Source organism: Melanerpes formicivorus, unplaced genomic scaffold (genome assembly GCF_026170545.1).
Source record: "Melanerpes formicivorus ecotype bairdi unplaced genomic scaffold, bMelFor1.0.p_v2 SCAF_4, whole genome shotgun sequence".
Lineage (NCBI taxonomy): Eukaryota > Metazoa > Chordata > Aves > Piciformes > Picidae > Melanerpes > Melanerpes formicivorus.
In genome coordinates this window covers 33,411,150-33,424,341 of record NW_027142356.1, presented here as the reverse complement: position 1 = coordinate 33,424,341, position 13,192 = coordinate 33,411,150, and the positions used below count along the sequence as shown (strand labels likewise).

Below are 13,192 nucleotides of genomic sequence, written 5' to 3'. Positions count from 1 at the left end.
CCAAACCAGGTTGGAAGAGACCTTCAAGATCATCGTGTCCAAACCATCAATCAATCCAACCAACCTAAACAACTAACCCATGGCACCAAGCACCCCAACAAGTCTCCTCCTGAACACCTCCAATGATGGTGACTCCACCACCTCCCCAGGCAGCTCATTCCAATGGGCAATCACTCTCTCTGTATAGAACTTCTTCCTAACATCCAACCTGAACCTCCCCTGGCGCAGCCTGAGACTGTGTCTTCTTGTTCTGGTGCTGGCTGCCTGGGAGAAGAGACCATCATCTGCCTGTCTACAACCTCCCTTCAGGTAGTTGTAAGAAGAAGTTTCTGAAGGAATTTCTGACTCTGAAGATTGCTTGGATACTACAGCTCCAATTGCCTGTACTGGGCTTCAGAGGCCACAAGCATCAGACCTTGTAAGACAACAGGAATGCTCAGTGGTCAGATGAGGAGCCACCACACATCTGCTAATTGTGTTTTTCATCTCAGTTCCACTGTTTTATATTTCTGCTACCACTCTCAAGAGAAAAAGTGAAGGAACAACTAACAGTCCTGGCATGAACTCTGGTTCTAAAAGGAAGTGCACATGACAGAACAGGTAACATAGCTACTTTCAATATTACTTATGTTGAGAAATATGCTAAGAATGTCATCTGACCCAGAATTCCGTACTGCTGAAGTCACAGTAAGAGTTCTTATCAGTCATTCTATAACAGAAATTTCTGTATGATTTAGGAGATGGAAGAAATCACAAGAAAATATAACTGTTTATGTTGCTGCCACTCTGAGTGGCAACAGGCCTCTCTTTTTACAAACCCTATGATTAATTTCATTTTCCATTGTAAGACAGAATCTCTGACTTTTAGTCAACAAACAGCACTGCTACTGCTCAAATGACTCCCTCCATCATCACTTCCTGTGCCTTATAAAGGCACAGGATAAGGGTGAACACAGGAGCACTTCCCTGAGCCAGGATGTATCTGAAGGGCAATGAAGATGGTGAAGGGTCTGGAGAACAGGTCTGGCAAGGACTGACTGAGAGAACTGGCATCTGGACATGAGGGGTCTGAGGGAAGACCTCATTGCAATCTGCAACTCCCTGAAAGGAGCTTGGAGCCAGGTGGGAGTCAGTGTCTTCTCCCTAGTAACAAGTGATAGGACAAGAAGAAATGGCCTCAAGTTGCACCACAGGAGGTTTGGATTGGATATCAGGAAAACTTTCTTTATGAGAAGAGTGGTAAAGTGTTGGAACAGGCTGCCCAGGGAGATGGTGTAGTCACCACCCAGGAAGGTATTCAAGAAACTTGTAGACATGATGCCTAAGGACATGGTTTAATGATCATGATGGTGTTGGGTTGATGGTTGGACTCAATAATCTTGGAAGTCTTTTCCAACTGAAACAGGTCTCTGATTCTGCGATTCTATGTCACAAAGTCACTCTAGGGTCTGACAAGAGCCCTATAAAGGCTTTGGATAATGCTGCTAGGGACAGGGTCTTTGGCCCCTAAAGCTCCCTGGAAGAAGTGTTCACATCCATGAATCATTTGAACAGACCCCAGGATAAGAGCTGGTATAGTCACATTTTGCTCCAGGCTCAGATGAGCATAAAGCCTGATTAATTGCACGAGTGCCCAAGCACAGCTGACTGTTTGCACTGCAAAGGGCACTCCATTAAGATTTACACAGCTAAACTTTGACCTACTTTATATACAGATCATGAAGACATGCAAATAAGTATTTGTGATTATTTATTATGTTGCTTTTTTTTTTTTCATTCTGTATTTCTACTTAATCTCCTTCATTTGGGAGACAGGAGAGACTTCCTGAACCAAAAAAACAGTGCTAGCAGTTTGCAGTTAAGCAGATTCCATCAAAAACCCCAAAGGTGCATATGAATAGAAGGAGGAAACAGCCAAAATCTCAGTTGCACCAAACTAATACAGAATGAACCAGGTTGGAGATCAAGTCAGGAATAGAATAGAATAGAATAGAATAGAATAGAATAGAAATAAGAATAAGAATAAGAATAAGAATAAGAATAAGAATAAGAATAAGAATAAGAATAAGAATAAGAATAAGAATAGACCAGAACAGGTTGGAAGAGACCTTCAAGATCATCGCGTCCAACCCATCAACCAATCCAACCCACCTAAACAAATAAACCATGGCACCAAGCACCCCATCAAGTCTCCTCCTGAACACCTCCAAGTCCAACCTATCATCATCTAATCAACTAAACCATGGCACCAAGTGCCTCAGCCAGTCTCTTCCTAAATGCCTCCAGGGACGGTGACTCCACCACCTCCCTGGGCAGCACATTCCGATGGCCAATCTCTCTTTCTGTGAAGAATTTGTTCCTAACATCCAACCTAAACCTTCCCTGGCACAGCTTGAGACGGTGTCCTCTTGTTCTGTCACAGGTTGTCTGGGAGAAGAGACCAACCCCCACCTGGCTACAACCTCCCTTCAGGTAGCTGTAGACAGCAATAAGGTCTCCCTTGAGCCTCCTCCTCTCCAGGCTAAGCAGCCCCAGCTCCCTCAGCCTCTCCTCATAAGGCTTGTGCTCCAAACCCCTCACCAGCTTTGTTGCCCTAAGTTCAGTTACCTCACTTTGTTTCAGAGTTTTACGCTTTCTGCAAAAGAAGAACCACATTTTAATCTCCCTAGACTCATTAAATAGTAAAATACAGCAGAAAAAGATCACTTCTATCTTTAAAATTATCTTGCCTGAATTCCTTTAAGAAAGGGAAGTCATGCTGTTAAAAATGAGATACTTAGTGAGGCCATAATTAGAGTCTAACATAAAAACAAGTTGTGTAAGAACCCTCAGTCATGAAGCTAAGCCTCACAACAACTGCTCTGGAGTTCACAGGGCCTCTGCCATTCCTTTTATAGATGAATAATGTGAAGTTCACTCTCAAAGTTAGCCTCATGCAGAGCTAATGCTGATCATCTGAAACCAGCTTCTGCAGCACATAATCAGCTCACAAACAATATCTGACAGACCACTGCATTCCAGGTAATACTTCATGATCTACTTAAGTGCATAAGCTGATAGAACTCATAAATGTAGGTGAAGGTTGTTTAAAAACATAGTAGCTGCTAAAGCAATTAATAGCTCCCCCCCCCCCCCAAATGAAACCCTCTGGCAGAATGACACAAACAACAGCACGGCGAGTGCTAGAAGTTTAAGGGAGCTTGGCCTTATCTGTGTCTGCTCTGAGGCAGACTTGGCACAAGCAAAGTCAATGAGCAGGGTCAGGTCTGGAGCAGGTGTCCCAGTCTGCTGCAGCCACATTGGCACTGTTGCTCTCATGGCAACGTTCCCGCAGCCCAATTCCTGGGCCAAAAGCTAACCGTAGTTAACTTAGGAGCCTAAAGAAAGAAGGGTGAGAAGCAGCAGTCAGACTTGTGCATGTCTTGTGCAGCTGTGACCCTCCTTAAATCACAAGCAGTATTTCTCTGTAACTGAAGAGCACACTTCTGCCCAGTGCTTTGTCAGCACAGCATTCACAGCTCTGCCAAACACCAGCATCTATTCCAGGGTGTTATGACAACGTGTGCCCAGACTCTTGGAAAAAGAACACAAAGAACTAAACGTAACCCCTTCAAAATCTGACCTGAACTTTCACCATTTCTTCACACTCTATTTCTGTATGGGTCACTGACAATGTCACAGAAATATTTCTCCTTACAAGGTATCAGGCTCAAGTTTTCTCTCAAATCACCTTAAACTCCTGGGTGTTGCCTCCAAAAACATGCAGGCACAGTTTCACATTTAACTAGGGACTTACTTTGTTGTCTTTCATTTCAAACACGTCCAGGAATTTGATCAACCATGAGGAAAAAAGTAATTCAGTCTTTTATTATGAAAGAAGATGTGCTGTGTGTGATCAGTGCTGCGTACTCACCATAATCCTCTGAAATCACAAACAGAACCAAGTGCATAAGCAAACTGCAAAGTGCATTTACCAGTCTCCATTTGATGCCAACTTCTGAAATATCTACTCCTCATGTCTGCTCCCTCACACATATAAATTTGGCATTCTGCATTTCAGCTCCACGGGATTTCTCACTTGAATGCTTATGATTTACAATGTATTTGCCTTCTAATTTACCAGAACTCCCTTTTATCTGGGGGATTTAACTAAAGCTGGTTCCATATGTTTCCAGCTTTAAGCCTGAGACCATGGATTTGGAACTGCACAATGTTTTGCTATTGGTCAGGCTGGCATAAATCCCATGTGCAGTGCTCGTTCAATACCTCCAGAGTGCTTCAGCAGGACAACTCCTATCCATCAAACAAGCAGCATGAGGAGCAGCTGCATGACCTAGGGGTTGACTAGTCCGGAGAGGAAGAGGCTGAGGGGAGACCTCATTGCTCTCTAAAATTCCTTGAACAGGGGTTGGAATGAGGTGGATGTTGGCTTCTTCTCCCTAATACCAGGTGACAGGACAAGAGGAAATCATAGTCACAGAATGTTAGGGTTTGGAAGGAACCCCTAGAGATCATCGAGTACAACCCCCTGCCCAAAGCAGGATCACCTAGAGCAGGCTGCACCAGAATGCATCCAGGCAGGTTTTTAAAGTCTCTAGAGAAGACAATTCCACAATCTCCTGGGATAGCCTGCTCCATTGCTCCATCACCCTCACAGTAAAGAAGTGTCTCCTCATCTTGAGGTGGAACCTTCTGTTCTAGCTTGTACCCCTTGTTCCTTGTCCTATCACTGGGCACCATTGAAAAGAGCCTGGCACTTTCATCTTGACACCCACCCCTCAGATATTTATAGACATTAATAAGACCCCCTCTCAGCTTTCTCTTCTCAAGAGTAAACGGCCCCAGGTCTCTCGCTCTTTCTTCACAGGAAAGATGTTCCAAGTCCTTTCATCATCCTCAAGCGGCCACAAATTGCACCAGGGGAGGTTTACATTGGACATTAGAAAACTTAACTGAAAGGGTTCTCAAACACTGGAACAGGCTGCCCAGGGAGGTGGCTGAATCCCCACTCCTGGAGATGTTTAAACAACACAGAGATATGGTGCTGAGTGGCATGGCTTAGCACTGAACTTGGTAGTGTTAGGTACGGGTTGGACTGGGTGATCTTAGAGGTCTTTTCCAACCCAAACAATGCTATGATTCTGTGTAGCAAGATGCTGTTTTCCAACATTATAGACAGAGTCTACACTCAGGTGGTGAAGAACACAACATGTCACTGGTTTGTGCCAGTAGATGACAACAGATTTGTGCCAAATCCTACTCACCTTATCCATTCATGAGAGTTAGTCTTACACTACTTTCAAACAAAAGAAGGGGTCACCTATTTTTATCAGCCCCATGCTGTACCTTTTCAGCAGGGACACAATTTGCTTCTAGGAAATGTAACCTGATTCAGATCTCACCCCAGGGTGAGACAGGCACACCCGACTCCTCTCCCAGGCAGCAAGGTTCCCTGTCACACAGTTGCAGCTCTGTGCTGCAGCTGCTCTCGAGGTCTTCCACACCACTTGCCAGGCTCTGAGTACTACCAAGCTAGGAAGAGGATTCCAGTGTCTTGTGGCTGGAGGTATGCTACATATGGAGGCTCTACCCTACCACTCCTCCTTCTGAAAAAGGAGGTATCTCCCTTTCCCAGTCACATGGGTCTCAGCTCAGGAAAACAGAAATCTGAGAGGCCTCACCACAAGATCAGATAAAGTTCACAGTGACTGCAGGATGAAATCCTAGCTCTCGTGACATCAACACAAAACCCCTCACTGACCTGAGGGCCAACATTTCAGAGCAAAGTGGTTTTTAAGCTGCAGAAATTCAGGCTCTGATCCTGTAGGAGATTTACACACCTTTCACTTTGCATACTGAGCAGCTCAAATTCAACTGAATCATTCATATCCAGTAAGCTGATGCTTGTAACGAAGTTTTGGTGAGACCCAGTTCTAACTGTAAACACAACCACAAGATCTTACACTGCAGTGAAAGGTTTCAAAAGGCACAAAAGCAAGCCCAGGGTTGTTTGGGGTTTATGGGGTTTTTGTTTTCCTTTTACTTACTTTTGTCTGATCATCAGCTTTAAACACGTAGCAGATACTCTGCTGATTTGCTGCTCCATCCTTTATCAGGCAAGCAAAGTAGCTCGGATCGTGGCTGTTGTGAATCAGTTTGTGGACGTGCTGTGGCTTGTATTCAAACAAACTGGAATAAATCAAAGGATCCCACTGCTGGATCTGCCCCGTGTCTGGCTCGCAGCGCAGGCTGGCTGGTGTCACACACAGCCGGATTTGGCTGGCACCAGGCTCTTCTTTGGGAGACTTTGCACTCAGCATCCGGATCTCTGCCACGATCCACGGCAGCATGGACATGGTGGTCAGCGAATGCACTGGCAGAGAACCCACAAGCTGGAGACTGAAGCTTGCTGAGAACTCACTGGGTGTTGCACTCTTCTTAACTTTGAATGTTATTGGCTCCATTTTTCCAGGCCTTTAGGGACCCAAGGGCTAACTCACTGGTATTTCAGTTCCGTGGAATGACGCTGTCTGGATGGCTCCTTTGATTAAGGTTCTGAAAGGAAAAGAAACACTTATGTAGGTGCTGGAATCCTCCTGAAAGAATCCTGTCAGTAACACAAATATTACAGAATGACTGAATCACAGAACACCAGATTGGAAGGGGACCCAAGCATCACCTCATCCTCTCACCTCTCACCTCATCTCTAGGTGATAGAGGAGTTGAAATGAAGTGGCCCAGCACCCTGTCAAGCTGAGTCTTAAAAGTGTCCAATGTAGGAGAATCCAATGATGATTGCATTCCAACATCTAACTATTCTCATGGTGAAACATTTTCTGCTGGATCCCAATGGGAATCTCCCCAGGAGTAATTTGTAACTTGTCTTTATGGGATTCCTTGTAAAAAGGGAGTCTCCATCTCCCTGGCAGCCACCCTTATTGTACTGGTCCACGTTAATATGGTCTCCTCTAAGCCTCTCCTCAAAGCTGAACAAACCCAGCTCTCTCAGCCTTTTCTTCATATGGCAGGTATTGAGAAGACATGAGAACACATACATTGATCATCTACTAAATATATTGCCTGGAAGTCAGTCCTGACTTAAAAGTAGTTTTATGACCCTTCTTAAACCATCTAATCAGTAACTAAAGGAGGACACAGTCCCAAGCTGCGCCAGGGGAGGTTTAGGCTGGATGTTAGGAAGAAATTCTTCATAGAGAGAGGGACTGCCCATTGGAATGAGCTGCCCAGGCATGTGGTGGAGTTGCCATCACTGGAGGTGTTTAAGAAGAGACTTGACGGGGTGCTTGGTGCCATGGTTTAGTTGATTAGATAGTGTTGGATGATAGTTGGACTTGAAGATCTCGAAGGTCTCTTCCAACCTGGTTTATTGTATTCTATTCTATTCTAAACTTCCAAGTGCAAGCTCTTTCTAGCCTCTCTCTGTTTCATAGGCAGGTCCATGTAGATCATTTCAATCCCATTATCACTGAACAAACTCAGTTGAACTTTGTGACAGTTAATTCAGTGCTTGCTAAGACACCTCCACATTTGAAAAACAAAACAAAAGAAAAGGTAATTTGTTTGTTCATAGGTGGATGGCCTACAAGAAATCTGGAGAGGTGCTTTTAAAAAGGCCTTGTTGTGACAGCAGGAGAGGGAGTAAACTGAAGCTGAGTTGAGGGGGGCAGCTTAGACCAGAGACTACAAAGAAATTCTTTAGACAGAGGATGGTGAGACACCGGAACAGGTTGCCCAGGGAGGTGGTGGATGCCCTCTCCCTGGAGGTGTTCAAGGCCAGGTTGGATGAAGCCTTGAACAATCTGGTTAGTGGATAGTGCCCATGCCCATTCCAGGGGGGTTGGAATTAGATGACTTTTATGGTCCCACAGTATCACAGTATAACTAAGGTTGGAAAGGACCTCGAGGATCATCGAGTCCAACCTATCAACACAGACCCCATGACTAGACCATGGCACCAAGTGCCACGTCCAATCCCCTCTTGAATGCCTCCAGGGACGGTGACTCCACCACCTCCCTGGGCAGCACATTCCAATGCCGAATGACTCGCTTGGTGAAGAACTTCCTCCTCACCTCGAGTCTAAACCTCCCCTGGCGCAGCTTGAGACTGTGTCCCCTTGTTCTGGTGCTGGTTGCCTGGGAGAAGAGACCAACCCCTTCCTGGCTACAACCTCCCTTCAGGTAGTTGTAGAGGGCAATGAGGTCTCCCCTGAGCCTTCTCTTCTCCAGGCTAAACAATCCCAGCTCCCTCAGCCTCTCCTCATAGGGCTTGTGTTCAAGGCCTCTCACCAGCCTTGTTGCCCTTCTCTGGACACGTTCAAGTGTTTCGATGTCCTTCTTAAACTGAGGGGCCCAGAACTGGACACAGGACTCAAGGTGCAGCCTAATCAATGCAGAGTACAGGGGCACAATGACTTCCCTGCTCCTGCTGGCCACACTATTCCTAATGCAGGCCAGGATGCCATTGGCCCTCTTGGCCACCTGAGCACACTGCTGGCTCATATTCAGGCAGCTGTCGATCAGCACCCCCAGGTCCCTCTCTGTTTGGGAGCTCTCCAGCCACTCCGACCCCAGCCTGTAGCTCTGCATGGGATTGCCGTAGCCAAAGTGCAGCACTCGGCACTGGTCTGTCCAGTCGGTCGAGGTCCCTTCCAATCCAAACAATTCTACAAATCTATGATTTTGAATTTGGATACTAACATGGCATTGTTTCCTTGGGTATAGTTTGCCAAGTGACCATGGGCTGTTACCAACCTGACTTTTTAATTAAGTAACACCCCAGAAATCATTGCCATCTGTAAAAGCCAACAGCAGCCAGCTGACTGAGGGCTGCTAAACCTGACAGGCAGCACAGATGAGCAGTGATTTTTGCAGCATCCCACTAAAAAGCAGATGATGATTCACAATCCATGACTGCATTTTAAAGCCTGTCAGCCAGCCAGGAATCCTTCACTGTTTGATATGGTATCATTTTCAATTCTTCAAATGAACCAAGTTAGGCACAACCCTGTTATAATCCTGTTGCACTCAGCATCTGCTACTACTTTGTTACTCCAGAGTAATAGTTTTAGTAACAAAATCCAGTAATGGCATTTATCTATCAATTTTGTTTTGCAAAATACAGTCCATGAAAGCACTGAAACTGGCATTGGTCATACCATCATCTTTATTATTTCATTTCATATGTTTATATTCAATTTTAAGTACTCATAAATTGAACTTGATTTCATGGATTCATAGAATTGCTTAGGTTAAAAGACACCTCACAGTTCACCTACTCCAACCTTCCCACCATGGGCAGGGACATCCCTCCACTAGACTTGGCTGCCCAAGGCCTTATCCAACCTGGCTCCCACAACCTCCCTGGGCAGACTAGTCCAGAGTCTCACTACCCTTGAACTGAAGAACTTCTTCCTAAGATCCAGTCTAAACCTACTGTCCCTCAGCTTAAAACCGTTCCTCCTTGTCCTATCACTAGGTACCACTACGAGAAGCCTCTCTCCAGCCTTCCTGTAGGCTCCCTTCAGGTATTGGAAGGCAGCTATAAGGTCCCTCCACAGTCTTCACTTCTCTAGGCTGAACAACCCCAGCTCCCTCAGCCTTTTCCTCATATGACAGGTATTTAAAAGCTTAACGTGAGAAGAGACACACTGATCATCTACCATGACGTTCCTAGCACAGTTCCCCTATATCAGGCCTTACAGGTCCAACAAACATAACTAAATATAGTGCTTGGAAAAAAGTCAGTCCTGATTTAAAAGTTGTTTTATGACCCTTCTTAAACCTTCTTCCTAAGATCCAGTCTAAACCTACTCTCACTCAACTGAAAACCATTCCCCCTTGTCCTATTGCAAGACACCCTTACGAAAAGTCTCTCTCCAAGCCTCCTGTAGTGTCCCTTCAGGTACTGGGATACAGCTAGAAGGTCTCCCCTTAAGCCTTCTCTTCTCAAGGCTAAACAAACTGCACTCTCTCAGCCTTCCTGCAGGCTTCCTTCAAGTACTGGAAGAAAGCTAGAAGGTCTCCCCCAGCATCCTCTCCAGACTGAACAATCCCAGCTCATCAGCCTATCCTCATAGCAGAGGTGCTCCAGCTTCTGGCCACACTTCCTCAGATCCTGGGCTGCATCAGGAGAAGTGTGGCCAGCAGGTCAAGGGAGGTGATCCTCCCCTTCTACTCAGCTCTGGTAAGACCCCACCTGGAGTACTGCCTCCAGTTCTGGAGCCCCTATTACAAGAGGGATATGGAGGTGCTGGAACGTGTCCAGAGAAGGGCCACAAGGATGATCAGAGGGCTGGAGCACCTCTCCTATGAGGACAGACTGAAGGAGTTGGGGCTGTTCAGTCTGGAGAAGAGAAGGCTCCCAGGTGACCTAATTGTGGCCTTCCAGTATCTGAAGGGGGCCTACAGGAAGGCTGGGGAAGGACTTCTCAGGATCTCAGGTAGTGATAGGACTAGGGGGAATGGAATGAAGCTGGAGGTGGGGAGATTCAGGCTGGATGTGAGGAGGAGGTTCTTCACCATGAGAGTGGTGAAGCCCTGGAATGGGTTGTCCAGGGAGGTGGTTGAGGCCCCGTCCCTGGAGGTGTTTAAGCCCAGGCTGGATGAGGCTCTGGGCAGCCTGATCTAGTGTGGGGTGTCCCTGCCCATGGCAGGGGGGTTGGAACTAGATGATCCTTATGGTCCCTTCCAACCCTGACTGATACTATGATACTATGATTATTTTGTGTGAGCCTGAGGAGAAGCTGACAGCCCTATAACTGTGTTTGAATACTGTGACACCAGTTTGCCCTCAGCCTTCTGAGAGTTTCCCATGAAAGACCCATTAAAAACAACATGAGTAACCCCAAGAACTCATACAAAACATTTTTCATTCTATCTGAGCAAGTATTTAATAAGTGGCTTCTGTTTATTGTGGCAACAGTACTTCTTGTCATGGCTCAGCTGCAAACACAAGCAAAACCCGCAGCATTTTCCTCACGAGCTTTCATTAACCTTTGTCCTTGTAAAAATATTTTCAAACTGGGTTTCTAATAGTGCTTCACTTTGTTGAAAGGAAAGTTTAGGATTAAAAAAACAACCAAAAAAAACCCAACAGCCCAAAACAAACAAACAACTTTAAAAAAACCCCATCAAGACACAAAATTAATTTTGAATCAAGCAAGTGTTTAAAATGATCCAGTCTGGTGGGGGAAAAAAAATGTTTCTGCAATAGCTGGGAAATTGTACAAACAAGAGAATTGCAGAAAGCACACATTTGGGTGCATTTACTTCTTTGGAACTTCTGCATCTTTTGACAAATGTGCTCTGTGGCAACATCACCAGTTCCAAAGATGCCAAATTTAGCAATAGGGCAGGTTTTAAAGACACTGCTTGAAGAAATCCTCCTAAGGCACACTCTAGATGTGCAGAGTAAGTTACCAAAAATCCTTAATAGAAACCTCTCCCAGAGAAGGGCAACAAAGTTGGTGAGGGGCTTGGAACACAAGCTCTACGAGGAGAGGCTGAGGGAGCTGGGGCTGCTTAGCCTGGAGAAGAGGAGACTCAGGGGTGACCTTATTGCTCTCTACAACTACCTGAAGGGGGGTTGTAGACAGGCAGAGGTTGGTCTCTTCTCCCAGGCAGCCAGCACCAGAACAAGAGGACACAGTCTCAGGCTGCACCAGGGGAGGTTCAGGCTGGAGGTCAGGAAGAAGTTTTACACAGAGAGAGTGATTGCCCATTGGAATGGGCTGCCCGGGGAGGTGGTGGAATCGCCATCACTGGAGGTGGTCAGGAGGAGACTTGACGGGGTGCCTGGTTGCATGGTTTAGTTGATTGGGTGGTGTTGGATGATGGGTTGGACATGATGATCTTGAAGGTCTCTTCCAACCTGGTCTATTCTATTCTATTCTATTCTATTCTATTCTATTCTATTCTATTCTATTCTATTCTATTCTATTCTATTCTATTCTATTCTATCCTATCCTATCCTATCCTATCCTATCCTATCCTATCCTATCCTATCCTATTCTCTCTCTGCATGTCTGTGCATGGAAGGTGTGGGACAAGGGACCATGGGAATCCAGACTTTGTATTCCTTACTTCAATTATACTACAACTCTTATTCCATATTTTTGTGTGTGTTTCACAAAAGAGAACACAACCACCTTTAAGATTGTTACTGTTCGAAGGGTAACTTTAGCCTAGATCCTGACTGCAAAGTCTGAAAGTTGCCCTTCAGATGGTAACAAAGATGAATACAAATGCATTGCACGGTCACAGAGAGCAACTTCCGGAAGCATTTTTACACCTTCTCAACACCACCTGCTAAACACAAATATCCTTTCAGTTTTGCATCTGTCAGGAATCAAAACAGTCTCTTCTTTCACAAACTACTACATTTTCCCCCTCTCCTTAGCTGTAAAAATGAAAAATAGTTCAGCAGCTGCAGGGAAGATTGGATTCATTCAGGACTACAATGGTGTGTAATCTGAAACACATGAAAACTGAGGGTTTAGCTCTGAGTGTTCTCACAATGACACCAAGCTGCATGGTGCAGCTGACAGGATGGTAGGACTGGATGGCACCCACAGAGACTCTGACAGGCTTGGGAGGTAGGCTCATGACAACCTCATGAAATTCAACAAGGTCCTGCACTTGGGTTGGGGCAATTCCAAGAACAAATAAAGGCTGTGCAGAGAATGGATTGAGAGCAGTCCTGGAGTCCTCAACACAAGAAGGTCATAACTGTAAGAGCATATTATCATAAGGCTGGAGCACCTCTCCTATGAAAACAGACTGACAGAGATGGGCTTGTTTGGCTTGGAGAAGAGAAGGCTCCATGAAGACCTTCTAGCAGCCTTCCAGTATTTCAAGGGGGTTATAGGAGAACTGGAGAGGGACTTTTGTTAAAGGCATGGAGTGACTGGATGAGTGGTAATGGCTTCAAACTGGAAGAAGCTCAATTCAGATCAGATAATGAAGAAACTCTTCCCTGTGAAGGTGGTGAGGCACTGGAACAGTTTGCTCAGAGAAGCTGTGGAGGCTCCAGGCCTCTAAGTGCTGGAAGCCGAGTTGGATGGGCCTGTGAGCAAGCTGATCTAGCAGATGTCCCTGCCCATGGCAATGGGGTCAGAACTAGAGGATCTTTAAGTTTCCTTTCAACCCAAACCATTTGAAATGTCTATGATAA

At 45.6% G+C, this 13,192-nt stretch overlaps 1 protein-coding gene across 4 annotated transcripts in view; it reads right to left on the bottom strand.

The window, feature by feature from the left end:
* The window catches only part of TBC1D1 (TBC1 domain family member 1), a 122,914-nt gene that overhangs the window by 103,040 nt on the left and 6,682 nt on the right, over positions 1 to 13,192 (bottom strand). For all 4 annotated transcript variants that reach the window (XM_068137553.1, XM_068137555.1, XM_068137556.1 and 1 more), the window contains exon 2: positions 6,048 to 6,555. In XM_068137553.1, coding sequence (XP_067993654.1) covers positions 6,048 to 6,464 — 417 coding nt within the window. In that variant the 5' untranslated portion in view covers positions 6,465 to 6,555. The remainder of the gene's footprint in view (positions 1 to 6,047; positions 6,556 to 13,192) is intronic.